This window comes from Odontesthes bonariensis, chromosome 21 (assembly GCF_027942865.1).
Source record: "Odontesthes bonariensis isolate fOdoBon6 chromosome 21, fOdoBon6.hap1, whole genome shotgun sequence".
Taxonomy (NCBI): Eukaryota; Metazoa; Chordata; class Actinopteri; order Atheriniformes; family Atherinopsidae; genus Odontesthes; species Odontesthes bonariensis.
Window position 1 is genome coordinate 6492765 of NC_134526.1, and position 27873 is coordinate 6520637.

Below are 27873 nucleotides of genomic sequence, written 5' to 3' on the forward strand. Positions count from 1 at the left end.
TACTCAAACTACCCAAGATGCAACGTAACGTGACGTCGCCGATCGTCATTTCCTGTCAAAACGGCAGTTTCAAGCTAGCTACAACAAGGGTAGGTTCACTTCCTGTTTTCAAAACAAAAGCACCAATTGTATCGTAATGGCTTTCCCTATGATAAAAGGCAACGGGTATTTTATTTTGTTAAAATAACCGGAAGTGCGTTGCTCACTGCGGCTAGCTTTAGTAGCGCCGAATTCGTGGGAACAAAATTGTAAATAGCCGGTATTTTGTCAGGTTTTCAACACGTTGGGGATCTAAACGACTACTTTCTCTCCTGAAAATGTTTCAAATGTTGCTAAAGTTTACAGAGTTTAGAGCTTAAGCGAAATCAGCTTCAGGCCGGCTGATTTCGGCTCGGGCAGGAGCGAAATGCATTGTGGGTAAACGCTCTGCATACTGTCTGATCGATGAGTATGCAGTATGCAAGTATGTAGTATGTAGTAGGCGGTTTCGAACACAGCCAGTTTCTTTGCAAAGGAGGCTCGTTAAAGGCAACGCTGCTCTGATTGGTCAGGTCCGGTGGCCTGATTAGACCCCGCCCACCATTCTGAATGAGCTCAGCTGAAATTTGAAATTCAAAAAGATGTGCTTAATTGGATTCAAAATGAATACACATCCCAAGCGCAGGACAATTCATAACGATTTTAAAAACAGTTTTTGCAGGAAATGCCATCATAAATATCTACTAAATACATGGAACCACCGGCGGTGATGCAGTGTATTTTCTTCAAGATGTGTTGTTTACGTTCAGCCGACACGTGTCCGACTTTGAGCCTGTTAATCTCGCCAAGGTGCCTTGGAGGTGAACGAGCAGGTGGTCGACAAGACCAGGAAGAACACGAAGGGCATGTTGCATCACTGTTTATGTTTGGTTATCGGTCATCAACGCACACGGTGACTCGTTCTCTCACTAGATCCCTCACCAAACCAACACATAGCTGCTCTTGGTGTATTAAATGTGAGCCCGTGCTCGGCTCAACAGTCGACATGAACGTGAAGCTGCCGGGCGGGGACACTTCTTGACAGTGAGGAAGGCATGTAAAAATAGTGCTTGAGGATCATCGCCTGTTGCTGCTGACATGTTCTTATTACCACCCCAAAGATCCTGTGTCATATCTAAGAGTCGGACCGGGATCGATAACGAAGCTTGATTTGACATTTGAACAGAGTGACTTTGCCAAGTTTGGAGCATCCGGCTTGCTCCAGCAGCACTTCCATCTTGATAAAAGGAGTCTCGGCCTTTCTGCTGGTGCACACTTAAAGATCTGTCGTCCGGTCTACCGAGGGGCCTGCGAGCTGCTTTTTACTGTGTTTCACCTGCAGAGCCGTGTATCCTTTGATTCAGCTCACCTGGGTTCTGCAGACCCGGTAAGTTAGATATTTAGATATAAATTTAAAGTATTCTCCCTTTTGTCTGTGCTGTTTTTATGTTTTTTTTTCTCAAGATATCGAGATGAGCTCAGATGCTGAGATGGCCCAGTATGGGCCGGCGGCCATCTTCCTCCGCAAACCTGAGAAGGAGCGAGTTGAGGCCCAGAACCGGCCGTTCGATGCCAGAACTGCCTGTTTTGTGCCTAATGTCAAAGAGCTATATATTAAAGGTGTCATTCAGAAGAGAGAGGGCAGCCAAGTCACCGTGAAGACTGAAGCCGATGAGGTGAAAATTCCCCCTTTTTATTCCCCATTCAAATCAAATCAAATCAAATTTATTTGTGTACACTGGAAAAAAATGCCCCTCCAAAAATAAGTAAAAAAACAACAAATAAAAGACGTTTTTGCTTGAAATAAGCAAAAAAAAAATCTGCCAATGGAACTAGTGAAAATCGGCTTGTCAAGATTTCTTGAAATAAGATGTGATATTTAGGACTTTTGAGTTAAAAGTGATCTTGAAATTAGCTTAAAAACCTCTTCAAATGTAAAACAAAAGCTTGTTTCATATGATGTGTGACTCAAAACAATTTGTTTTCAAGACTTTTTCATTTAACAAGATATTCCAGATGTATTGTCTTAAAACAAGTCCCTATATCTGGCTGAAATAGTACTTGTTAAGCAGTTGTGTCTTATATTAAGTGTAATGAGATATTTTGACCAGAAATGAGACAAATATACTTGGTAAGACTTTGATTTTTTCCAGTGTAAACATTTCATGTACAAAACAATTCAAAGTGCTTTACATAAAATAAAAACATTGCAGCAGGGAGTGGAAGAAGCATTAAAAATACATAAAAGAATATAAAGAGAAACAAATAAAATTAAAAAACAAGCAACAGTCCAGATAAATTAAAAGATATCGTGCAGATTTCATGCATAGACACATGAGAAAAGAAATGTTTTTAACCTGGATTTAAAAATGTCTACATTTGGTGAAAGTTTAATCTCCCCATTGCACACTCTAATTTAAATCCTCCTCTTATTCCTTCAAAGTTCTCTTATTCCCCCCTTTCTCCTTCTTCTTCTTCTTTTTTTTTTATCAATTTGTCCCTTCAGACTGTAACAGTTAAGGAAGAAGACTGCCATCCAATGAATCCTCCGAAGTACGACAAGATCGAGGACATGGCCATGATGACCCACCTCAACGAGCCCTCTGTGCTGTTTAACCTCAAAGATCGTTATGCAGCATGGATGATTTATGTAAGTACAGAACATAAATTTCAATACAGTATATATATATATATATATATGTGTATATATATATATATAAGGTATATAAGCTTTCAATTTGCTGGTCCATCTTTGTTCCTACCCTCGCCTATGCTCACGGATTCAAGCGGCTGAAATGGATGGCTGGGTTCCCGGCCTTAGGGTGATCGGAGACGCTGCTCCTCCGAGTCGAAAGGAGTCAGTTATCATAAGAGAATGGATAGATGGATGTAGAGCTTTTACAGTTCTAACAAAGCTGATAGTCAGTGTTTGCTCTGAGCTCCTTTATCCTCCAGCACAGCCTGAACCCTCTCAGACGAGCTTTCTGTCCTTTCTTTAAGGAGTCTTCAGGAATAATTCTCCAGGCTTCTTGAAGGACATCCCAAAGCTCTTCTTTGGATGTGGGCTGCCTTTTGTTCCGTTCTCTGCCAACATGATCCCACACTGCTTCAGTTGAGCTCCCACATCCAATGTTGAGCTCCGGGCTCTGGGGAGGATTCATCCCTCCATCAGACCTGCTGCCACTGATTTTCAGCCCACTTCTTGTGTCCTTTGGCACAGCTCAGCCTTTTCTCCCTGTTTCCCTTCCTTAAGAACGGCTTCCTGACAGCCACCCTTCCATGGAGCCCATTTCTGATGAGGCTTGGGCCAACAGCAGATGGATCAGCTGAAGGTCCAGATGCATCTCTCAGCTCCTGTGTCAGGTCTTTGCTGGATGTTTTCCTCTTTCTTAAGGACATCACTTTCAGATCCTGTTCATCTGCTGTAGATAGTTCTTTAGGCCTGACACTTCTTCTTTTGTCCTCCACTTGTCCAGTTTCCTCAAATGTTTTAAGGACACACTGCACACCATGCTGAGATATGCCAAGTTTTCAGCTAACAGCTCTTTGGGAATCACCTTGTTGCTGCAGAAATCCTGTTTTCTGTCTGTCAGGCTGTGTTATCTTTGCTGTTTTTCACACATGCAGCTAAAGAAATGGGAACAAATGATGTGTCTTGGTTCATCCCTCGAGCCTTTTTTATGTTTGAGTGATTCATAGGTCAGTGTTAAGTGGCTTAACAAGCAAAAGATTCCTCAAAAAATGGAGAAAAGGAAGGAAAAAGCAGCCAACGTCCAAAGAAAAACTTTAAAAGATCTTCACCTGGAGAACTATAGTTGCTGTTTGGCTGCTTGGCAGCAAAATGTAAAGAAATGAGGGGTGAATAAAGACTTCTCTACATTCTCTGAGGTTTTCTTTCTCATAGCTCACATATATTCTCCAACGCAGACCTACTCCGGGCTCTTCTGTGCCACAGTAAACCCTTACAAGTGGCTGCCAGTGTACGACCCACAGGTGGTGTCGGCCTACAGAGGAAAGAAGCGCATGGAGGCCCCGCCGCACATTTTCTCCGTTTCTGATAGCGCATATCAAAATATGCTTACAGGTGAGACGGAGCAGATTTCCTTTCACCTTTTTACACAATTATAGTCTGAAATTTACACAAGGACAGATGTTGCCAGATCTTATACTTCATTGTTCCTCTACATTATTACATTATTACATTCCACTGCTTTGTATTTAACTGATTTTTACTGCCAAGTTACTTTCAGAGAAATATAATCCAGTACAGATCAGTTATATTTGATCCAAACTTTGTTTTTTCTGATGGATTTATAAGCTGATTGGTTTGATTTATGAAAATTCAGGGAATAGAAATGACACGCTCTTCCATAACTCTAAAATATGCCTTCCTAGAGCAACATATGCCAAAATATTCTTTTTTTTTTAAACACTTTATTTTAGAATTTTTCATCTTATAAACAAAAATGATATATTGTTGCAATGATGTATTGCATATTGTTAAGCAGTCCAACACCTACAGCATATGGTACACGGAGCAATTCTACCAGACTGCCGAGATAAGAGATTATGTCAAAATATTCTAAAGAAATTTAAATTTGCAAGCTTCAGTCAAATGGCAACCACTGCAGCTGTCACAATGAGGTGCTTTAATGTTTAATATCTTTAACGTACTTTAATAACTGTAGCTATGTGCCGTAAAACACATTTATTTCTGAATTGTGGTGGGGTAAAAGTATCGAGAATAAGAAATTAAGAACCTAAAATCGGTATTTGAGGGATCCAACCAAAACTTTTCTGTCTCCAACAGATCGTGAGAATCAGTCTGTCCTGATCACGTGAGTTTGTCGCATTTCAAACTGAGGAAAGGCTTTATGATTCCAGCTATTAAACAAACCTTTACATGTTTTTTGGGAGGTTTTCTTCAGGTGTTTTGTACTCTGTGCTCACAGTGGAGAATCCGGAGCAGGAAAAACCGTCAACACCAAGCGCGTCATCCAGTACTTCGCGACAATCGCAGTGTCTGGCGGCGACAAGAAGGAGCAGTCATCCGGCAAAATACAGGTATTTGATCCTCAAGCTTTCTCTTAAAGAGGTTCCTTTTGTGATTCTAATGGATATGTTTCCAAGGGGACGCTGGAGGATCAAATCATCTCAGCCAACCCTCTGCTGGAGGCCTTTGGGAATGCCAAGACTGTGAGGAACGACAACTCCTCCAGATTTGTAAGTCTCTGACTCTACATGTAATGACTAAGCATGCATATATATTTTACTTAAACCTTTCCTGATTTCATTTATGTCTCACAGGGTAAATTCATCAGAATTCACTTTGGAACTGCAGGAAAACTGTCTTCTGCTGATATTGAAACTTGTAAGTCTGACTTTAAAGTCTCACGGTATCAAAATGATCTATAAACTTCTAAATGTCGATCATTGGTTGTAATATCACGTAGATTTGCTGGAAAAGTCAAGAGTCACTTTCCAGTTAACTGAAGAGCGGAGCTACCACATCTTCTATCAGATCCTGACTGGGCACAAGCCAGAGCTCATTGGTAAGGTGAACGTGTCAGGTCCTAAAGAGAGATGCGGGTTCATGGCAGAACTGACATGATGGTTGTTCTCTTCTGCAGAAATGCTGCTTATTACAACAAACCCATACGACTTCCCCTTGATAAGTCAGGGGCAGATCTCTGTGGCCAGCATCGATGACAAAGAGGAGTTGGTGGCCACAGACGTGAGCTAAACTTTCACTTCTAACTACTTCTAATGGCGCACATTAAAGGGATAGTTCGCCTCTTTTGACATGAATCTGTATGACATCCCATACTAGCAATATTATTAATGAACATTTTCTTACCCCCTGCTGTGTCCTGTGAGCAGAGTTCCAGCCTCGTTTTGGCGTTGACGAAGGTAGTCCTGCTAGTTGGCTGGGGCTTAAAAAATAAAGCGTTTTGCTTCTCAAAACAATATGCGTTCAAAAGAGAAAAATCTTGTTACTTCTGTGTCTGCTTTAGAGCCTTATGGGTGTGGCTTATGAGTTTCACTCAGGCTTGTCTCTCTGCTGAACCACTAGCCTACTTTTAATATTTTACTTCATTTACTCTACTTTTGATTTTATTTGCTGTTTGGTTAGGTTTAGGCACCTAAAACATTGATGGGTTTAGGCATTAAAAACCATTGGTTACAAATACTTGGACATCAAAGCCTACTTCAGAATACGTAGGGCCTCTCATGATGTTGACTGCATGTCAGGAACTTGCTTTTTTGTGTACAGAGTGACGGGTCGTGCCCCATCTACATTACTAAATGTGGTGCAGGATATGAGGATTACATACAACTTCTTAGGAACCAAGTTCGCTGAAGTATAATCTATTTTTCTGTCTTGCCGCATTTCTTTTTCTTTATCATTATTGGGTGAAAACCTTCCCAGCGACAGTGCAGCATTTTCTTTTATTTCTTTCATTGTTTTATGAATTAGGAACGTGCAGACGTATGGTGGAAAAATAGCACCAATCGATTGTGAGGTCTGACTTTTTCCTGGAGAACTATTTTGTGATGCAAATGTATTACTCTTTTGAACGCATATTGTTTTGAGAAGCAAAACGCTTTATTTTTTAAACCCCAGCCAACTAGCCGGACTACCTTCATCAACACCAAAACGAGGCTGGAACTCTGCTCACAGGACGCAGCAGGGGGTAAGAAGATGTTCATAAATGATATTGCTAATATGGGATGTCATACAGCTTTATGTCAAAAGAGGCGAACTATCCCTTTAAAGCATGTCAGCTGATTGTTTCCCATTTAACAGACTGCCACTGACATCCTGGGCTTCACCGGTGAAGAAAAACTCTCCATCTACAAGCTGACGGGTGCTGTGATGCATTATGGGAACATGAAGTTCAAGCAGAAGCAGCGGGAGGAGCAGGCGGAGCCGGACGGCACCGAGGGTGGGTCCTTCAGTCTTTTTGCAATCAGTGACGACACCGACGTGATATCGACTGAACAAATTGGTTCGTCTCTCAGTGGCAGACAAAGTCGCCTTCCTCATGGGGCTGAACTCCTCTGACCTGCTGAAAGGCCTGTGCAACCCCAGAGTGAAGGTGGGGAACGAATACGTCACCAAGAGCCAGACGGTCCCACAGGTACAGTAACACCTGAAAGATTTCCAACAGTGTGTCAGTCAGACTCTTATTTCATTGCCTTTATGATAAATCAGGAGCAATCTACGATGCAAATACATTTAATATCTTTACCTGCTTTATATTGGTGCAACTTTCATAGACTTTTAGTTCATAATGTCACGTTTTTTCATTTGAACCCTTTGATGCGCAACATATGCACAGTAATATAAAAACTGCTTTTGTTTATAAAGTATAAATGTAAAAATGAAAATAATGATCAGCGGTAATCAAAAACAAGATATTTAAAGAATACTTGGAATATTCAATCATAAAATAAATTGATTTCAAAAGATAGAGCAAAGAGAAACTCAGCAAACATGAAATAACCTCGGAAATGAATAATAATAATAATAATAATAATACATTTAATTTAAAAAAAAAAAAGCTCCTTTCTCAACACTCAAGGACACTTTACAACACATTAAAAACACAATAAATAAAATAACACAAGTTACAAAGAGGCTAGAGGGAGAATGCAGCTTGAAACAGATGGGTTTTGAGAATGTGGGTAATTTTTTACCCATGTTGTGCATTAGAGGTGTAGTGATACAAAAAGGGTTTTTATTCAAAAACTAAGAAAGGAAAAAATAAAATAAGGATGCATGATGATTAAAAACAAGTTAATTGAGGAATACCTTGAATATTGAATGATTAAGTTAATTTATTGCAAAGATATGGAAAATGAAAACTCAGCCGGGTCAGTTTTGACCCACGTTGCGCACCAGCCAGCTGATCTATTCTAATGCAAGTCCCCCGGCGACTGATGCTGTGGCTCCGCTTGTAGCTCAGTTAGCAGATGTTTCTTAATCGGTGGTTCGACTCCCGGCTTCCCCAGACCACATGTCGAAGTGTCCTTGGGCAAGACACTGAAGCCTACGTTGCCTCTGATAAAAAGCCCTGTGGTCTGTAGAACTGTGTGGACTAAAGAGGGCTCTATGAGCGTAGATGTATGAATGTGTGCATGTGGCTTTTACTGTAAAATAGAAATAGAAATAGAAAAATACTTTATTCAAATTGGTCAAGTAGCTCAAAAAATTATTAATATTTAAAATGATTGTATATTAACAACAACAATAATAATACCAATTCTAATAAAAATACTACTACTAACTAATAATAATAATAAATGACTTAATAAATAAAATAAATCAATCAATCAATTTGAGAAGAACTCAGCAGTCACTGTTAAAAAGCCTTATGGCTGTGGGAACAAAGGACTTAAAAGCACTTTAAGTGGTAAACTGGACTAGAGAAGTGCACTAAGTACAATCCATTTACCATTTATATTGTGCTACTCATGCAGGACTTAGAGTTTCCAACCAACCCAGACAGGTTTGTTCGCAGTCTTTAATAAAGTTTACAGTGCACAGACCTTCAGGTAACATAATTCCTCCCCTGTGAATGTTCTTCATGCACAGATTTTCTCTACAGCTACCAGTGACTGTATTTATGGTGAGTTTTAACCCCAAACACTGTTCTTCTTGATCAGGTCACCAATGCAGTTGGTGCTCTGTCCAAATCTGTGTATGAGAAGATGTTCTTGTGGATGGTTATTCGAATCAACGAAATGCTGGACACAAAGCAGCCGAGGCAGTTCTTCATCGGCGTGTTGGACATCGCTGGATTTGAAATATTCGATGTGAGTTTCTACTTTGGGTCGATGGTTTCCTTCAGTCACACATGTTGATGAAGATTCTCAGACATCCGAGTCATGGTAATCATAAGAGCTTGAATCAGGGCAACTGGACTTCTTCTTGGATCTTGAAGAAATGTTTTAAAGATCCAAGAAGAAGTCCAGTTGCCCTCATTCAAGCTCATACGTCAGCCGGACAAGTTCATGTCTAAACTAGGGCTGGGCAACGATTAAAATGTTTAATCTAATTAATTACACGATTTCCCTGATTAATCACGATTAATCGCATTTTTACGCAGAATCCAAAAATGAATCCAAAAGTAGTGTATAGCTTTTAGCATTTAGTTTTATTTTAAATGTGCTGCCATATGAATGAAAGTGCCATAACATTTGTTGTGCAAACACACTTTTAACATCAGCATCTTTCTGTAGTTTTTATGTAGAAGCCTCGCTCCACTGTCTGTTTCCTTGAATGACTTGCGGCTATCAGTTGTGTGTTTTGCCTTTAAGTGATATTTTAGACTGGAACTACTACGCTGAGAAGACAATTCAACTTGGCAGTGTTTACAGATGACTTTGGTTCTGTCGACTCCGCCGTCTGGAAGAACTTTCAAATGAAAATGGCCGAGTAAAAGTTCCGTACCCTTCTCCATGTTTGGTGGATCCGCCGATTACTTTCTTTTCCTGTTCCACAGCAGACAGCAGCAGACTTTTACAAAATAAAAGCCTGTGAGCAACAGACTTTTACAATAATTAAATAAATAATAAAACAGGGGTGGTCTGTGGCGTAGTGGGTTGAGCAGGCGCCCCATGTACAGAGGCTATAGTCCTCGCTGCAGCTGGCCCTGGTTCGAGTCCCACATCGGACGGCCCTATGCTGCATGTTGTTCCCCCTCTCTCTGCCCCCGCTTCCTGTCTCTCTGAACTTAAAATATTTAATTTATTTTAATTAGAAAAAAGAAGAAAAAATAAAACCTGCGTTAATGTGCGATAAAATATTTATCGGCGTTAAATAATTAACGAGTTAACGCAATAATAACGAGTTAACTCGCCCAGCCCTAGTCTAAATTAATGTAAATTTCTTGTCTCAGTACAACAGCATGGAGCAACTCTGCATTAATTTCACCAACGAGAAGCTGCAACAGTTTTTCAACCATCACATGTTCGTACTGGAACAAGAAGAGTACAAAAAGGAAGGGATTGATTGGGAGTTCATCGACTTTGGTATGGACCTGGCAGCCTGCATTGAGCTCATAGAGAAGGTAAGATAAATCTTCTGATGTACAAACCTGTCTCTGAACACCACTGACAAATCTCATATGGTCTCATGATGTGCTCAACAGCCAATGGGCATCTTCTCCATCCTCGAAGAGGAGTGCATGTTCCCCAAGGCTACAGACACCTCCTTTAAGAACAAACTCTACGACCAACATCTTGGAAAAAATAATGCCTTCCAGAAGCCAAAGGTAGTCAAAGGAAAGCCCGAGGCTCATTTCTCCCTGGTACACTACGCCGGCACCGTGGACTACAACCTCAGCGGCTGGCTGGAGAAGAACAAAGACCCCTTGAACGAATCGGTGGTGCAGCTTTACCAGATGTCATCGATGAAACTGTTGGCTTACTTGTACGCCTCGTTTTCCGGTGGAGAAGGTACGGTATTTACAAAGTTTGGAGAAAAATGGGAGCAACTGGCAGGGGTTTAAACCTTGGCAAACGCCAGCTAATGTTTCTTTTTCCTTTTATGTAGAGTCGGGTGGGGATGCTGGAGGTGGCAAAGGTGGAAAGAAGGGTGGAAAGAAGAAGGGGGGGTCGTTTCAGACTGTGTCTGCTGTGTTCAGGGTAGGAAGTGATAATGAACCTTCCATCCTGAATGTGTCGATCCTGCAATCCGCTTCATCTTCAGAGAACACATCAATATATTATCAATATTTATATTTATCATAAATATTGGTGTATCATAAGAGCCCCAATCAGAGTGACTAATTAGCGACTAATTCACTGTTTATTACAGCCAAATAAAGTACCGTAGAGCGCCACCTGCTGCCCAAACTATGCTACCTAGTTTATCAAACCTGGTCATGGAAAGAGCTCGATGTTTATATTCCATGATAAGTATTTTTTAAGATGTCTCCAATGCAGAAACGGTTGATGTGAAATACATTTCTGGAAAATTAATAAAACAATGAACCAACGTTTTTCCCATTCATAACAACTAAATAGATAGAATATAGTTTTCACCCCCAATAAGCTCTACCTATTGATAATTTTTGATTGGATTTGAGTTTTAATGGAGGCTTGCTTGAAAGAAGAAAAGCTAAACTGTGTTTGACGCTTGTTCCTTTTGTAGGAAAATCTCGGAAAGCTGATGACTAACCTGAGGAGCACACATCCACACTTTGTGCGATGCCTGATTCCAAATGAGGTTAAAACCCCAGGTACACGCAGAAGCAAAAGTTTGTTAATGCAGTTATAAAAATGCTCCTTTCAATCAATTCCAATCGATTTGTGTCCATCTCACTGCAGGCATCATGGACAACCATCTGGTTATCCACCAGCTACGCTGTAACGGAGTGCTGGAGGGCATCAGGATCTGTCGAAAGGGATTCCCAAGCAGGATTCTTTACGCTGACTTCAAGCAGAGGTCAGCACTAAATCCCACCTCGAGGAACTATTTCTATGGTCTATATGATTGAACATAATATTTTAGAGGTTTTGCAGTCTGGTTTTAAATAATTTCATATCACAGAGTCAGCTCTTTTAAAAGTTTTTAATTATATATTTTTAGCAACTGACTCTGGTGACTGTGTTGTCTTGGTGCTGTTAGATTTATCAGCTGCTTTTGACACAGTTGACCACAAAATTTTCCTTTCCCGTTTGGAACAGTGGGTGGGCATTGGTCATATAGCTCTACATTGGTTTCAATCTTATTTGGCCAAGCGTACTTTTTGTGTTTGTCTTGATGGCCATAGGTCCTCTTCTGCTCCACTGTCGTGTGGTGTCCCACAGGGCTCGGTTCTGGGCCCTCTCCTTTTCTTGTTGTACCTCCTTCCTCTTGGCTCTATTTTTTAGGAAATATGGGATTGCTTTTTATTGCTATGCGGATGACACACAGATTTATGTACCGCTAAAGAACAAAGACTCCACTTTTCTTCGGTCTCTGTTTTTATGTCTGGAAGATTTGAAGGCCTGGATTGCCCTAAATTTCTTAAAAACGTAACGAAGATAAGACAGAGGTAGTGATTTTTGGCAGATCCAGTGAAGATTCCCTGACCGATGTTGGCTCCTTGGCCCAGTATGTCAAGCCGGTTGTTTACAAATTTAGGGGTCAAGATGGATGCCGGTCTGGAAGCTCACATTAGAGCTGTTGTAAAATCCAGCTTTTTTCACTTGAGGCAGCTAGCCAAAGTAAAACCCATCCTTTCTAGACAGCATTTTGAAACAGTAATCCATGCATTTGTAACCACGCGGCCCGATTACTGTAATGCACTTTATATAGGAGTCGGTGATTCGTGCATTTCCCAGCTTCAGAGGGTACAAAATGCTGCTGCACGTCTTTTAACAGGTACATGAAAATGTGACCATATTTCCCCTGTTTTAGCTTCTTTACACTGGCTGCCTGTACATTTTAGGATTCATTTTAAAATCCTTTTATTTGCTTTTAAAGCTCTTAATGGCCTTCCCCCTCCCTACCTGTCTGAGCTGTTACTTCATTACACATCCTTATATTTTATTATTGTATTACTGCTTTTATATTTGACCTTTTCTATTTTATGATTGTGTAAAGCACTTTGGTCCTGTGGGTGTTTAAAGTGCTTTATAAATAAAGTTGGTATGGTATGGTAGTTGGTAACTATTTACAGAAAACTAATAATGTAAATTTGTGTATATATCATGTGTGTGATTACCTGTCTTTATCCACTTCCAATCAGATACAGAATCCTAAATGCGAGTGCCATCCCAGAGGGACAGTTCATAGATGGAAAGAAAGCTTCTGAGAAGCTTCTTGGTTCGATTGACCTCGACCACACGCAGTACCGATTTGGTTCAACAAAGGTACGTGTCCGAATCCCTTATGGATTGTGGTTAATGGATTAGTTTTAATACTACTACTACTACTACTACTACTTCTTTATTTATAAAGCACTTTAAAACAACAGTAGCTGCGACAAAGTGCTGTACAGACGAAAATCAATAAACATGCAAAATATGGAAAAGACAACAGAAACAATAAAACACGATAACAGAAGTAAAAGCAAAAGTCTCAACGTGTGTTAAAAGCCAAAGAATAAAAATGTGTCTTAAGATCAGTTTTAAAAGTGGACAATAAAGGGGCACTTCTGATATGTAACTGCAAATCATTGCATAATTTGGGAGCGGCAACACTGAAAGCTCTGCCTCCTCTAAGCTTTAGTTTAAATGTAAATGTACTTTATTTATACAGCCCTTTACAGACAATCCTTACGATGTACAAAAGTGCTTTACAGCTGGTAATAAATAAAGAGAAGAACTAAAAACAAATAAAAACAATAAAAGAACAGTGAAAGCAATAAAATACAACAAAATCGAATAAGATAAAATAAGATAAAAGTGTATCAGTTTAGTCAGTTTAGACCTCGGCAGAGATGGGACCAAGTCACACATGTGCAAGTCTCAAGTAAGTCTCAAGTAATTTTATCTTGGTCAAGTCAATTCAAAGTCAAGTCACCTTATTATTGCAATTTTACCTGCAGAATCTGATCTTAATAAAGTGAAAAGACAAAGATATAAGTAGCTGTCAGTAAACATCATTGGCCAATGTGTCCAACCTGTCCACCCCGTATCATATCAAGCTAACGTTAGCTAACTACCGACTAGGCTAACAGGATAATATTAGTTAATATGACAAGCACTTACTGGTCAGAATGGATCTTCAAATGATGAACAAAGTTCAAAGTTATGCTAGATGCTTAACACTCAAGTCATTCAAGTCATCGTGTCTCAAGTCATGTCAAGTGCCGAGTCTTTAACTTCCAAGTCCGAGTCGAGTCTCAAGTCTTTTATTTTATGTCAAGTCAAGTCACAAGTCATCAAAACAGCGACTCAAGTCGACTTGAGTCCCCATCTCTGGACCTCGGTACTTGGAATGGATCCAGTGTTATCTGACTGTATCGTTTCAGGTGTTCTTCAAAGCCGGCCTCCTCGGCACGCTGGAAGAACTGCGAGATGAAAAGCTGGCTTCTCTCGTGACTCAGACTCAAGCTCTGTGTCGTGGTTATGTGACGAGGAAAGAATTCTCCAAACTGAACGCACGGAAGTGAGCCATCATCAAAAATGCTCCTCGATAATTGATAAAAGAAACGCAAACTAGATAAAGACTAAACCCGCTGCTGCTCATCTTCTAGGGAGAGCATCTGGACTCTGCAGTATAACCTGCGCTCGTTCATGAATGTCAAACACTGGCCATGGATGAAGCTGTTCTTTAAAATAAAGCCACTTCTAAAGAGCGCAGAATCGGAAAAGGAGATGGAGACTATGAAGGAGGATTTCGTCAAATGTAAAGATGACCTGGCAAAGTCAGAGGCCAGGAGGAAGGAGCTCGAAGAGAAAATGGTTTCTCTGCTGCAGGAGCAAAATAACCTCATCCTGCAAGTGCAATCTGTGAGTATCAGCGGATGAAAACCACACGATCTTCATCAAATCCGTTTCCCTGTTTCATTGATGTTTGTTTTCCTCAGGATTCAGAGAATCTGTGTGACGCAGAGGAGAGATGTGAAGGCTTGATCAAAAGCAAGATCCAGTTTGAGGCCAAACTCAAAGAGGTGACAGAGAGGCTGGAGGACGAGGAGGAGCTCAATGCGGAGTTGACCGCCAAGAAGAGGAAGCTCGAAGACGAGTGCTCCGAGCTGAAAAAAGACATCGACGACCTGGAGATCACGCTGGCAAAGGTTGAGAAGGAGAAGCATGCAACTGAAAACAAGGTTTGTGCAGTCGACTGACAGTTTGGTTGGCACTGCAATAAAGGTTCACAAACTTTTAGTTAGTAGTTAGAAGGGACTCAATAAAAAAAAAAAGACCCCATAGAAACACAATCTGATTTTATGAAGTTAATAAAATTAAGAAAATAATCTACACTCTCAGAAAATAAAGTACAGAATTGTACCTTTAGGGGTACGATGGCTTGTCACTGGGGCAGTACCCTCAGAAGGTATAGTTTTGTACTCTTGTGGTTTGTACCTTGCAGAGACCAATCTTGTACCTCTGGTGGCAATTTTGTACCCTTATACTGAAGTAGCCTAACACAGACTGTCTATTGTACCCCAGCATGTAGAAAAAAGGTACATATATGTACCTTTAACCACTTGAGTACATATAGGTACCTTTTACCACTTGAGTACATATATGTACCTTTTCGACCCTCAAAAAGGTACATATAGGTACCTTTTACCACTTGAGTACATATATGTACCTTTTACCACTTGAGTACATATATGAACCTTTTACCACTTGAGTACATATAGGTACCTTTTACCACTTGAGTACATATATGAACCTTTTACCACTTGAGTACATATATGTACCTTTTACCACTTGAGTACATATAGGTACCTTTTACCACTTGAGTACATACACGTACTTTTTACCACTTGAGTACATATATGAACCTTTTACCACTTGAGTACATATATGAACCTTTTACCACTTGAGTACATATAGGTACCTTTTACCACTTGAGTACATATATGTACCTTTTACCACTTGAGTACATATATGTACCTTTTGGACCCTCAAAAAGGTACATATATGTACCTTTTACCACTTGAGTACATATATGAACCTTTTACCACTTGAGTACATATAGGTACCTTTTACCACTTGAGTACATATAGGTACCTTTTACCACTTGAGTACATATATGAACCTTTTACCACTTGAGTACATATATGAACCTTTTACCACTTGAGTACATATAGGTACCTTTTACCACTTGAGTACATATATGTACCTTTTACCACTTGAGTACATATATGTACCTTTTGGACCCTCAAAAAGGTACATATATGTACCTTTTACCACTTGAGTACATATATGAACCTTTTACCACTTGAGTACATATAGGTACCTTTTACCACTTGAGTACATATAGGTACCTTTTACCACTTGAGTACATATATGTACCTTTTCGACCCTCAAAAAGGTACATATAGGTACCTTTTACCACTTGAGTACATATATGTACCTTTTGGACCCTCAAAAAGGTACATATATGTACCTTTTACCACTTGAGTACATATATGAACCTTTTACCACTTGAGTACATTTATGTACCTTTTGGACCCTCAAAAAGGTACATATATGTACCTTTTACCACTTGAGTACATATAGGTACCTTTTACCACTTGAGTACATTTATGTACCTTTTACCACTTGAGTACATATATGTACCTTTTCGACCCTCAAAAAGGTACATATAGGTACCTTTTACCACTTGAGTACATATATGTACCTTTTCGACCCTCAAAAAGGTACATATAGGTACCTTTTACCACTTGAGTACATATTGGTACCTTTTACCACTTGAGTACATATATGAACCTTTTACCACTTGAGTACATATATGTACCTTTTACCACTTGAGTACATAAATGTACCTTTTCGAGGGTCGAAAAGGTACATATAGGTACCTTTTACCACTTGAGTACATATATGAACCTTTTACAACTTGAGTACATATATGTACCTTTTACCACTTGAGTACATAAATGTACCTTTTACCACTTGAGTACATTTATGTACCTTTTGGACCCTCAAAAAGGTACATATATGTACCTTTTACCACTTGAGTACATAAATGTACCTTTTACCACTTGAGTACATTTATGTACCTTTTACCACTTGAGTACATATATGTACCTTTTCGACCCTCAAAAAGGTACATATAGGTACCTTTTACCACTTGAGTACATATATGTACCTTTTACCACTTGAGTACATATTGGTACCTTTTACCACTTGAGTACACATATGTACCTTTTACCACTTGAGTACATATATGAACCTTTTACCACTTGAGTACATATATGAACCTTTTACCACTTGAGTACATAAATGTACCTTTTACCACTTGAGTACATAAATGTACCTTTTACCACTTGAGTCCCCATCTCTGCCTTTTGGACCCTCAAAAAGGTACATGTATGTACCTTTAGATCCAATAATTAACCCTAGGGGGTACATTAGTATAGATTGTACCTCAGGGGACAAAAAAGGACTCGTACTGTACCCCCGTTTCTGAGAGTGTAAGCACAACTGAGTATGTTTATATTTGTGTTTGCAGGTTAAAAACCTCGTGGAAGAGCTGGCTGGTCAGGATGAAAACATTACCAAACTGACCAAGGAGAAGAAATCTCTTCAAGAGGCCCAACATCAAACTCTGGATGACCTCCAAGCAGAGGAAGACAAAGTCAACTCCCTGACCAAAGCCAAATCTAAGCTCGAGCAGCAAGTGGATGATGTGAGTTTGTGTGATACATTAGAAAACTGGTGTTACCAGACTTTATAAACTAACTATTTGCTTGTGAAGCTCGAGGGCTCGTTGGAGCAAGAGAAGAAGATCCGGATGGACGTGGAGAGAGCCAAGAGGAAGCTCGAAGGGGATCTGAAGCTGGCGCAGGAATCCCTGATGGATCTGGAAAATGACAAACAACAATCTGAGGAGAAAATTAAGAAGTAAAGCACATGCACTGATCAGCTGGGATGTGATAACTGAGGTTCAATCTGACACAATATTTCTTCTTGTCTTCGCAGAAAAGAATTCGACAACAGCCAGCTACAGAGCAAGATTTCAGACGAGCAAACAATGAACAACCAACTCCAAAAGAAGATGAAGGAGCTCCATGTAATACAACTACAATTTACAGTTATTGATTGTCCTTTTGTGAAAGTTTTTACTCAGATTTTTACGTGTTTTCAGGCCCGTGTAGAGGAGCTCGAGGAGGAAGTTGAGGCTGAAAAAGCAGTTCGAGCTAAGATCGAGAAGCAGAGGTCCGACCTCACGAGGGAACTCGAGGAAATCAGCGAGAGGCTGGAGGAGTCCGGAGGAGCCACCACAGCTCAGATCGAGATGAACAAGAAGCGCGAAGCCGAGTTCCTCAAGCTGCGGCGCGACCTGCAGGAGTCCACGCTGCACCACGAGGCCACGACCGCCGCTCTGCGCAGGAAGCAGGCGGACAGCATGGCCGAGCTGGGCGAGCAGATCGACAACCTGCAAAGGATCAAACAGAAGCTGGAGAAGGAGAAGAGCGAACTGAAGATGGAGGTTGATGATTTGGCCAGCAGCATGGAAACCTTTGCAAAGGCAAAGGTGAGATTCATAAAAACTGAATCCGTGCATTTAAAGGGATAGTTCGCCTCTTTTTACATGAAGCTGTATGACAACCCATATTAGCAACATCATTTATGAACATCTTCTTACCCCCTGCTGCGTCCTGTGAGCAGAGTTCCAGCCTCGTTTTGGCGTTGATGAAGGTAGTCCGGCTAGTTGGCTGGGGTTTAAAAAATAAAGCGTTTTGCTTCTCAAAACAATATGCGTTCAACAGAGTAATACATTTGCATCACAAAATCGTTCTCCAGGAAAAGTCAGACTTCACAATCGCTTGGCCCTATTTTCTCTCCCTTCGTATCGCTGTCTGCTGCCGCCTACCGACAGCCGCACCTCTTACGGTGTTTGCTGCTCGGTCTGCACTTCGGTCTGCACGGTCTACACAGCAGGCAGTAATACGAAGGGAGAGAAAATAGGGCCAAGCAATTGTGAGGTCTGACTTTTCCTGGAGAACGATTTTGTGATGCAAATGTATTACTCTTTTGAACGCATATTGTTTTGAGAAGCAAAACGCTTTATTTTTTAAGCCCCAGCCAACTAGCCGGACTACCTTCATCAACAACAAAACTCAGCTGGAACTCTGCTCACAGGACGCAGCAGTTGGTAAGAAGATGTTAATAAATGATATTGCTAATATGGGATGTCATACAGCTTCATGTCAAAAGAGGCGAACTATCCCTTTATGCAAAAGAGGGACTCGTCTCATTTAACGCTTTGAATTTGTGTTCATTTACACACTTGGAGGTAAACCTGGAGAAGACGTGCCGCACACTTGAAGATCAGGTCATGGAGCTGAAGATCAAAAACGATGAAAACACGAGGCAGATCTCAGATCTCACCAATCAGAGAGCTCGTTTTCAGACTGAGAACGGTAATCCTGCTCCACCTTTTATTATACTTTATCAGTGACAAACTTGTCCTGAAACTTGTCTCCTGGTTTTGTTGGATGCAGCTGAACTCTCCAGGCAAATGGAGGAGAGAGAGAGCCTCGTTTCCCAGCTGACGAGAGGAAAGCAAGGATGCTCAACCCAGATCGACGAGTTAAAGCGACAGATTGAGGAGGAAACAAAGGCAAACAAAGCCCCCACTGACAGTCGCTTTTCTGGTGTGTTTGCACGATGTTTCACACTGGTGTCTTGTACAGGCTAAAAACGCCCTGGCTCACAGTCTGCAGTCGGCTCGTCACGACTGTGATCTCCTTCGGGAGCAGTTTGAGGAGGAGCAGGAGGCCAAAGCTGAGCTGCAGCGCAGTTTGTCAAAGGCAAACACTGAGGTGGCTCTGTGGAGGAACAAGTACGAGACGGATGCTATTCAACGCACCGAAGAGCTCGAGGAGGCAAAGTAATCACGCATTAAGATTAAAGCAGCAGATTTGACACAGTGCTTTTTGTTTTAATGTGGGCAGTCTGAGGGTATATACATATTGTTTTTAATCTTATTTGGTTCATATTGTAACAAGAAACTACATTAAAAACTATCTTATATATAATTAATATTACAATATAATATATATATAATATATAAATATAATATAATATATACAATAATTAATATATATAATATTAATATAATTAATAATACTATTTTTAGATAATATATAGTGTACTTGCAGCCAGTTAAGTCCAGTTAATTGCAAACAAAACCTCAGCTTAACATGAAGAACACTCCATTATAAACATGTATAATGTGATAAATGCAAGCTGCTGTTGGCTGTTGGATGCATTCATCTGCTTTTAGACTTTATTGTACTCCATTACATCTCTATCTCAAAGGAAATTGTTGGGAAATCACCTGCGAGATCGAGCTCCAGTAGCTCCCACATCGGCTGCAGTTCAAACCCTTCCTGATTAACTATTCATTACCCGGTGATGTTAGTCTCCCTTTAAGTCTGTGAGTGGGTTTTGCAAATATTTCACCGATAGAAAAGACGCTTGGATCTCCAAACTTTTGACAAAACTTTATGTATCAGTACGGTCTCACAGATGTCTCGAGCTGTCACTAAAACATTATTTATTCATGTTCTGAGACACAACTTTCTCATTCTGAGGGAATTTGTCCGTTTTAACAAGTGAAAAAGGACAACCCAGGACTTCTTACACCAACTTTAGTTTCATACTTTGCTTTTGTTTCCACTCTTTGTTGAAAACATCAGTTTTGTACATGCGATGTGCTCTAAGTTGCTGCTGATTTATAATCTGTGCATACAGAAGCTTTCATACATTCTCTAGTGTGCATAATCTTTTGATAACAGGCTTGTCAACAATTACATAACAACACAGCTGGTCGCCTAAGAAAGAAGTATATTTATAAACTGCGTGTAGATGAATTTTAGCTAAAAAAAAAAAGACTTGGTTTCACTGGCCACAGGAAAAAACTCGCCCAGCGTCTTCAAGAGGCTGAAGAACAAATCGAAGCGGGGAACTCAAAGTGCGCCTCGCTGGAGAAAAGCAAACAGCGACTTCAGAACGAGATGGAGGACCTGATGGTTGATGTGGAAAGATCCAACAACTCAGCCGCTACACTTGACAAGAAGCAGAGAAGCTTTGACAAGGTATTTTGTCCCATCTGCGCACCTCACATTTCCTTAATTACAGCCTATGGAGGTTAAAGTCAGCTAATGTTTGACTGAGTTCAGGTTCTGGCTGAGTGGAAGCAGAAGTACGAGGAGTCTCAGGCGGAGCTGGAAAGCATTCAGAAAGAATCTCGATCTTTGAGCACTGAGCTGCTCAAACTGAAGAACTCGCACGAGGAAGGCCTGAATCATCTGGAGGCGATGCAGAGGGAAACGAAAAAGCTGCAACGTGAGTGACCAAGCCGCTTGTCTTACGGAAGCAATGGTTCAAATCTGTTGTTCTGAAACCTTCCTGTGATCCAATGCCTCAAAACAGAGGAGATCTCAGATCTGACGGAACAACTCGGAGAGAGCGGAAAGACGATTCATGAGCTGCAGAAATTTAAGAAGCAGGGGGAGATGGAGAAAAGTGACATGCGGACTGCACTGGAAGAAGCTGAGGTAGAGCTCATTAAAGGCTGAAAAATAACAGCTTCCCAACGAGCAGATGTGATGCTGACTGCTGCAGTTTACATGGAACAAATGTGTTTCAGGCTTCCCTGGAGCAGGATGAGTCTAAGATCCTCCATGCGCAGATGGACCTGAGCCAGATCAAAACTGAAGTGGACCGAAAAGTGGTGGAGAAAGACGAGGAGATCGACCAGCTGAGGAGGAACCACCAGAGAGCGACGGAGTCCATGCAGGCCATGCTGGACGCCGAGGTCCGGAGCCGGAACGACGCTCTGAGGCTGAAGAAGAAGATGGAGGGGGACCTGAACGAGATGGAGATCCAGCTGAGCCACGCTAACAGGCAGGCTGCCGAGGCTCAGAAACAGCTGAGGAATGTTCAGGGGCAGCTCAAGGTACTGCCATATGTTACCTTACCGCAAAATATGGGAGCAACGTAATGCCAGCGTACAGCTGGGTTTGGAAAATTCCTTAAACATTAATGTGGCACTTTGAAAGAAAGTAAGAAAGAGACAACCCTCAGATCTGTGCAGAGCAATAACCAAACACGGACACATTCACACTTTAAAATCATTGTTCTTCTGTGCTTGACTTTTCATCCATATGCAGTTAAATATAATATAATATAATATAATATAATATAATATAATATAATGTAATGTAATGTAACGGAGGACGACGAAGGATAAATATATGAATAGAATAGGGTTAATTGTTATATTGTAATTTAATTAGTATATGGTATATATTTATTTATGGGGATAGTTTTATTTATATATACATATATATATATATATATATATATATATATATATATATATATATATATATTCATATTTATATTTACAAGGATATGTGTGTAGTATATATTTATTTTTGTGATAATATATTTATTTAGACATTTAGGAAGTGTATATATGGCATATATTTATACAGGTGTATTGTAGTTAGGATATTTACAAACTGAAGAGTAGTTAAAAAGGGGTGGCAAACTAAAAAAGTATTGTACTTCTTCCCATTCCTTTTTCGAACAATGTGTGGTGTTTTGTTAAGTATTAGCACTTTATGTGATTTAATTTTTTTATTTTTTTTATATTTCTCTTTTTCTTTCTTTTGTAAGTACAAATAGTTACATACATTTTCTTTTTTATACATGTTCGAAAATAAAAATCTATCAATCAAAAAATCTATCTATAATATAATATAATATAATATAATATAATATAATATAATATAATATGCAGAAACTGTGTTGAAGGGCCGACATGCAGATCTTTTTGAAACAACGACACACATCACTCTGCGTTTTTGAGTGATTCATCACACCTCTATCATCCTCTGTAAACCTGATTTGCCAAATATTATTAGACCACATCTGATCAAGTTCTGGCAGTAAAAAGAATAATTTTAATAGATTTTTGGTGCTCAGAATAAATGCATTCACCATTTCTAAAGCTGCTCCCTGTGCAACAAATGTTTGGTCCGTGTGCATTTACATTTTTCCATTCAGCTCAATTCTTTCTGTATTAGATCAAATCCTACTAAATATCATCTGAAGTCACTTTAAAATGCAGTTCAATTCAAGCCAATTATAACCCAAATCATTGCAATCCGATAATAATCCAATAAAATGAAAGTTAAGAAGGTGAAAGTTGCAGTAATGCAGCCAGGATGCCAACATCCCCATATGGCCAAACACACGATAACTGTGTTACTGAATGAAGTTAGCAGCCAGGGCTCAGTTTCTTCTGCACCACATTCATTTATTTAAAGCAGAAACAGCTGATGATTCATGTGAATGTTCACATCTTCAGGACTTAGTTGTAAAAGCTGCTTCTATCTTCCTTAAAAAGACCAAAAGCAAGCGTAGAAACCTTTTTACAACAATAAGGAAACTGTATTTCACTGTATTTCTGCTGCTTCCAATCAACCCCCACCTAAGAATGTGGAAACATCACCGACAAAGCTGGTGTTTAACTAGTTTCATCGCATTTATAGTTCAAATTTATAAAACCAATCAGAGTTAGAGTTTATCCTCATAAAATTCCATTAGAGTTTTATTCATGAGAGCTGGAGTTTTAACCCGGACTAAGAGATCTGAACACATCACAGCAGCTTTAAAGTCTTTACTCTGGCTTCCAGTCAGTCACAGAATAGATTTTAAAAGCCTGCTGATGGTTTACAATCTGTGATATGTTCAGAGAATATAAAGCCAGCAGAGCTCTTAGATCCAAGGACTCAGGTCAGCTGGTCCAGTCCAGAGTCCAGACTAAACATGGAGAAGCAGCATTTAGCTGTTATGCTGCAAACAAGTGGAACAAACTGCCAGTTGAGATTAAACTTTCACCAAATGGAGACATTTTTAAATCCAGGTTAAAAACATTTCTGTTCTCATGTGTCTATGCATGAAATCTGCACGATATCTTTGAACTTATCTGGACTGTTGCTTGTTTTTAAATTCATTTAAATGATTTTATTTGTTTCTCTTTATATTATTTTATGTATTTTAATGCTTCTCCCACTCCCTGCTGCAATGCTTTTATTTTATGTAAAGCACTTTGAATTGTTTTGTACATGAAATGTGCTATACAAATACATTTGATTTGATTTGATTAATTTAATCAGGAATAATGAAACAAAGGTTCATTCATCAGGAACTTCTCTGTCTTTATTCCGATTTCCAAGGCGAGTCCACATCAAAATACCCACCTTAAGGTGCAAGGAAATGCAACTAATGAAAGTAACAAAACACGTGACAGTCATCTAGATGAGAAATTCACAAACAGTACAGCAACACAGTTTGGAAACCATTGACAGAATGATCCAGGATACTCACGTTGGACCGGTGGTACTCAAACTGCAGACGTTAAACCTCCCAGTATGTGTATTTTCAGGATGCCCAGATCCACCTGGACGACTCGCTCAGAGCGCGGGAGGCTCTGAAGGAGCAGGTGGCCGTGATGGAGCGCAGAGCAGCCTTGATGCAGGCTGAAGTCGAGGAACTCCGAGAAGTTGCAGAGCAGACGGAGCGCAGCCGTAAGGCGGCTGAACAGGAGCTGGTGGATGTCGGCGAGCGAGCAGGACTTCTACACTCTCAGGTACCAGAGGGACCAGATTCAGCTCATAAGTCATTCCCTTTGAGTTCGCTGAATCTGCAGTTCGCGTCTCTTTTTGTCTTTGGCAGAACACGAGTCTCCTGAACACCAAAAAGAAGCTGGAAGCAGATGTAATTCAACTTCACGGTGAAACAGAGGAAGCTGTTCAAGAGGCCAGAAGCGCCGAGGAGAGGGCCAAGAAAGCTGTGACTGATGTAAGGCTTGATTTTAACTCGCAGGGCTTCTGTTTGCATCGCGAGAGACTTGATGATCAAAAAGAATGAATGCTCCTGTTCGGGCGTCTGCAGGCAGCTGCGATGGCCGAGGAGCTGAGGAAGGAGCAGGATGCGAGCGCTCACCTGGAGAGGATGAGGAAGAACCTGGAGGGCACAGTCAGAGACCTGCAGCACCGCTTGGACGAGGCGGAAAACTTGGCCATGAAGGGTGGAAAGAAACAGCTCCAGAAACTGGAGGCCAGGGTGTGTATGTATGGACCTGCTACATTTGATTCCATCAGAACGGTGGAAACTGTTGCTGAGGGATAAGTTAAAGATAACTGTATTTAAACACCATATTTATGATTCAATATTAGATCAAATGATAACTTCTGTTGAATCCCTGAGGTGTACTCGGCTGCTGCCTGCAGAATAATGCAGGGTTTATTCACGTCTACTGTGATTGGACTGGAATAATTGTCTCGTTTTTATTGGGTTAAACCATAATCCGGAATAGAAGCTGGCTGTGAGCAGCTTTAGTGTCAGACTAGCAGCGGATTTGCTCTGTTTTGAGGAGAAATCATTTAATTTAAAGAGGTCATGTGATGCTTTTTGGCGTCTTTAATCTTCTTGTTCTTATAAAAGGTCTGCAGAGTTATAAAACTTAAAAGTCCTCATCATTTTGTTGCTTCTTGTCCAGACTTTTCCCCCTTAAATAGTGATGTCAGTGACGGTGTAGCAAGTTTGCGTAATCCTGGCCTAAAGGCTGATTTGGCACAACTTTTGTGGGCAGGTGATTTCAGTCAGATGACCAATCAGAGCTGGGTGGGCCCATTGGAAGAAAGGGCCCCCAAAAACAGTGTTTCAGACAGGTGTTGCAGTAGGATTTCTTTTTAACTTCAAAGAACATGAATCTCTAACAAGAGATACTCACAAAGTTGACATTTTGAACCTGTAAAGGACCATTCTGTGGACTATTTGCTATAAGCTAAAAGCTACTCGGACCATGAAAAGAGTTTTTTTTTTGCCACATATAACAACTCAAACCTCACAGTTATCTTTTCTTTTTGTCTTTTTATTTAACTCAACTTTTTAGTTTGTTCGGATTGACGCTATATTGTGGATTTTTTACACATTTTTCAGAGTGAGTCCACCTAACACAGCGTGGTTTTGGACTGCGCTGCAACAGAGACGATCTCGGGTTGAGAAAACTTAGCGTTACTGTAAATAAGTGCAGGATTCAATCTGTTAGAAGAGCGCTGAATAAATGTCACCGTCTGTAAACAGAGGGGGAGACAGACAGTGAATCACAGAGGATGAGTAAATGCACTTTAGTTATTAGCATCACTGTATTGTGTAGCTTCAAGGGTGGATGTTGCAGCCTTTCTCCTGTCTAGATGGAGACAAAGCAGCAAAGAATATGAAGACATTTATCACCAACATACACCAGTATTAGCCAAAGTCCAAACCAAGGTAGTCAGCATTTTTCCACATCCAGTTTAAACATAAACTCATATTTTACTGTCTTGGTTCACTCTTGTTGCTTTCATAGCGTTCTTTTAGTGTTTAGCACCAAACAGACGAACAAATTCAGCACTCAGGAGCTGGTGGAGACTGAAAATAGCCCTAAAATGATTACTGTGTTGTTCCATGACTTCTGGATGTGCTCAAAACAGCTAATATCCCAATCTGTTACTGCAGCCCCGAGACGGCAGAGAAAGAAGTATTACTGCTACTGTAACTACTGAAACAGCCCCAGCACAGACTGCAGCAGTGCTGTGTGTGCATCTGTTTCAGGGAAAGAGGGATTTGGTACCTGTTGCAGGACATGAAACACTTCCAGATGGCCATAGAAACATGGCCAGTATCAGCTTCTCGTAAAGGTTACAGACTGAGTCAGCTCTCTTAAAATCCAGCAGTCATTGTAATTAGAGTTGGGCAACGATTAAAATGTTTAATCTAATTAATCACATGATTTCCCTGATTAATCACGATTAATCGCATTTGTACGCAAAATCCCAAAAATGAATTCAAAAGTAGTGTATAGCTTTTAGCATTTAGTTTTATTTTAAATGTGCTGCCATATGAATGAAAGTGCCATAACATTTGTTGTGCAAACACACTTTTAACATCAGCATCTTTCTGTAGTTTTTATGTAGAAGCCTCGCTCCACTGTCTGTTTCCTTGAATGACTTGCTGCTATCAGTTGTGTGTTTTGCCTTTAAGTGATATTTTAGACTGGAACTACTACGCTGAGAAGACAATTCAACTTGGCAGTGTTTACAGATGACTTTGGTTCTGTCCACTCCGCCGTCTGGAAGAACTTTAAAATGAAAATGGCCGAGTAAAAGTTCTGTACCCTTCTCCATGTTTGGTGGATCCGCCGATTACTTTCTTTTCCGGTTCCACAGCAGACAGCAACAGACTTTTACAAAATAAAAGCCTATAAAACAGGGGTTGTTAGTGGGTTGAGCAGGCGCCCCATGTACAGAGGCTATAGTCCTCGCTGCAGCTGGCCCCGGTTCAAGTCCCACATCAGACAGCCCTGTGCTGCATGTTGTTCCCCCTCTCTCTGCCCCCTGCTTCCTGTCTCTCTGAACTTTCCTATCCATTAAAGACATTTAAAGACACAAAAGCCCCCAAATTTTTTTATTTAAAACAAAAAACAGGCGTTAATGTGCGATAAAATAATTATCGGCGTTAAATAATCGATGCGTTAACGCGACAATAACGAGTTAACTCGCCCAGCCCTAATTGTAATATTAAAATGTTCAAAACCCTGAATTTCTCCTCAGGTGCGCGAGCTGGAGAACGAGCTTGAAGCCGAGCAAAAGCGCTCCTCTGAGGCCATGAAAGGAGTCCATAAAAATGAGAGGAAGGTCAAAGAGCTGACCTATCAGGTACAGCTAAGATGGCAACCGGCTTTGCGTTTCAGTGTTTTATCGTATATGTGACGAAAAGACGTTTGTTTCCTTCAGTCTGAGGAAGACAAGAAGAACAACACTCGACTGCAGGACATGGTAGACAAACTCCAGGTCAAAATGAAAGCCTACAAACGACTCGCCGAGGAAGCCGTGAGTGAGACGGGCCCAACACATTCAGGGGTAGGGTGAGGTCACCATTTCACTGCGAACGATTCATTTCCAGGAGGAACAGTCGAACGCGCACATGGCCAGACTCAGGAAGGCCCAGCATGAGCTGGAGGAGGCCGAGGAGAGAGCTGACGTGGCTGAAACGCTGGCCAACAAGAAGCGAGCCAAGAGCCAAACCAAGGTGGCGTACCCCACACTCGTGTTCGGCATGCACACTGTAGTCAACAAACTGGAGGATGAGAGCAAAAAGCTCCTCAATTAA

General features: G+C 40.6%; 1 protein-coding gene across 1 annotated transcript; it reads left to right on the forward strand.

Annotated features, from left to right (window-relative positions):
* Positions 1-1490: 1490 nt before the first annotated feature.
* Positions 1491-27873, forward strand: LOC142371874 (myosin heavy chain, fast skeletal muscle-like). Its single transcript, XM_075454615.1, has 38 exons — positions 1491-1694; positions 2525-2668; positions 3946-4102; positions 4829-4856; positions 4971-5082; positions 5149-5241; positions 5326-5389; positions 5472-5570; positions 5649-5752; positions 6827-6965; positions 7042-7160; positions 8689-8838; positions 9924-10094; positions 10176-10482; positions 10580-10671; positions 11180-11267; positions 11356-11473; positions 12762-12885; positions 13989-14125; positions 14214-14469; positions 14547-14789; positions 17147-17323; positions 17393-17538; positions 17617-17707; positions 17783-18172; positions 18935-19061; positions 19143-19261; positions 19335-19531; positions 20558-20741; positions 20826-20991; positions 21079-21203; positions 21296-21604; positions 24104-24307; positions 24394-24519; positions 24613-24783; positions 27315-27419; positions 27498-27593; positions 27667-27873. The coding sequence occupies exons 1-38, from the start codon at positions 1491-1493 to the stop codon at positions 27871-27873; spliced, it is 5889 nt and encodes a 1962-aa protein (XP_075310730.1).

What these genes read in the sequence shown, in the direction of transcription:
- LOC142371874 (XM_075454615.1), top strand. Translation starts at nt 1,491, where the DNA reads ATGAGCTCAGATGCTGAGATGGCCCAGTATGGGCCGGCGGCCATCTTC. An exon ending in CTCGTTTTCCGGTGGAGAAG is followed by an intron (nt 10,483 to 10,579) that starts GTACGGTATTTA and finishes CCTTTTATGTAG; the next exon opens with AGTCGGGTGGGGATGCTGGA. An exon ending in CCAAGAAAGCTGTGACTGAT is followed by an intron (nt 24,520 to 24,612) that starts GTAAGGCTTGAT and finishes GGGCGTCTGCAG; the next exon opens with GCAGCTGCGATGGCCGAGGA.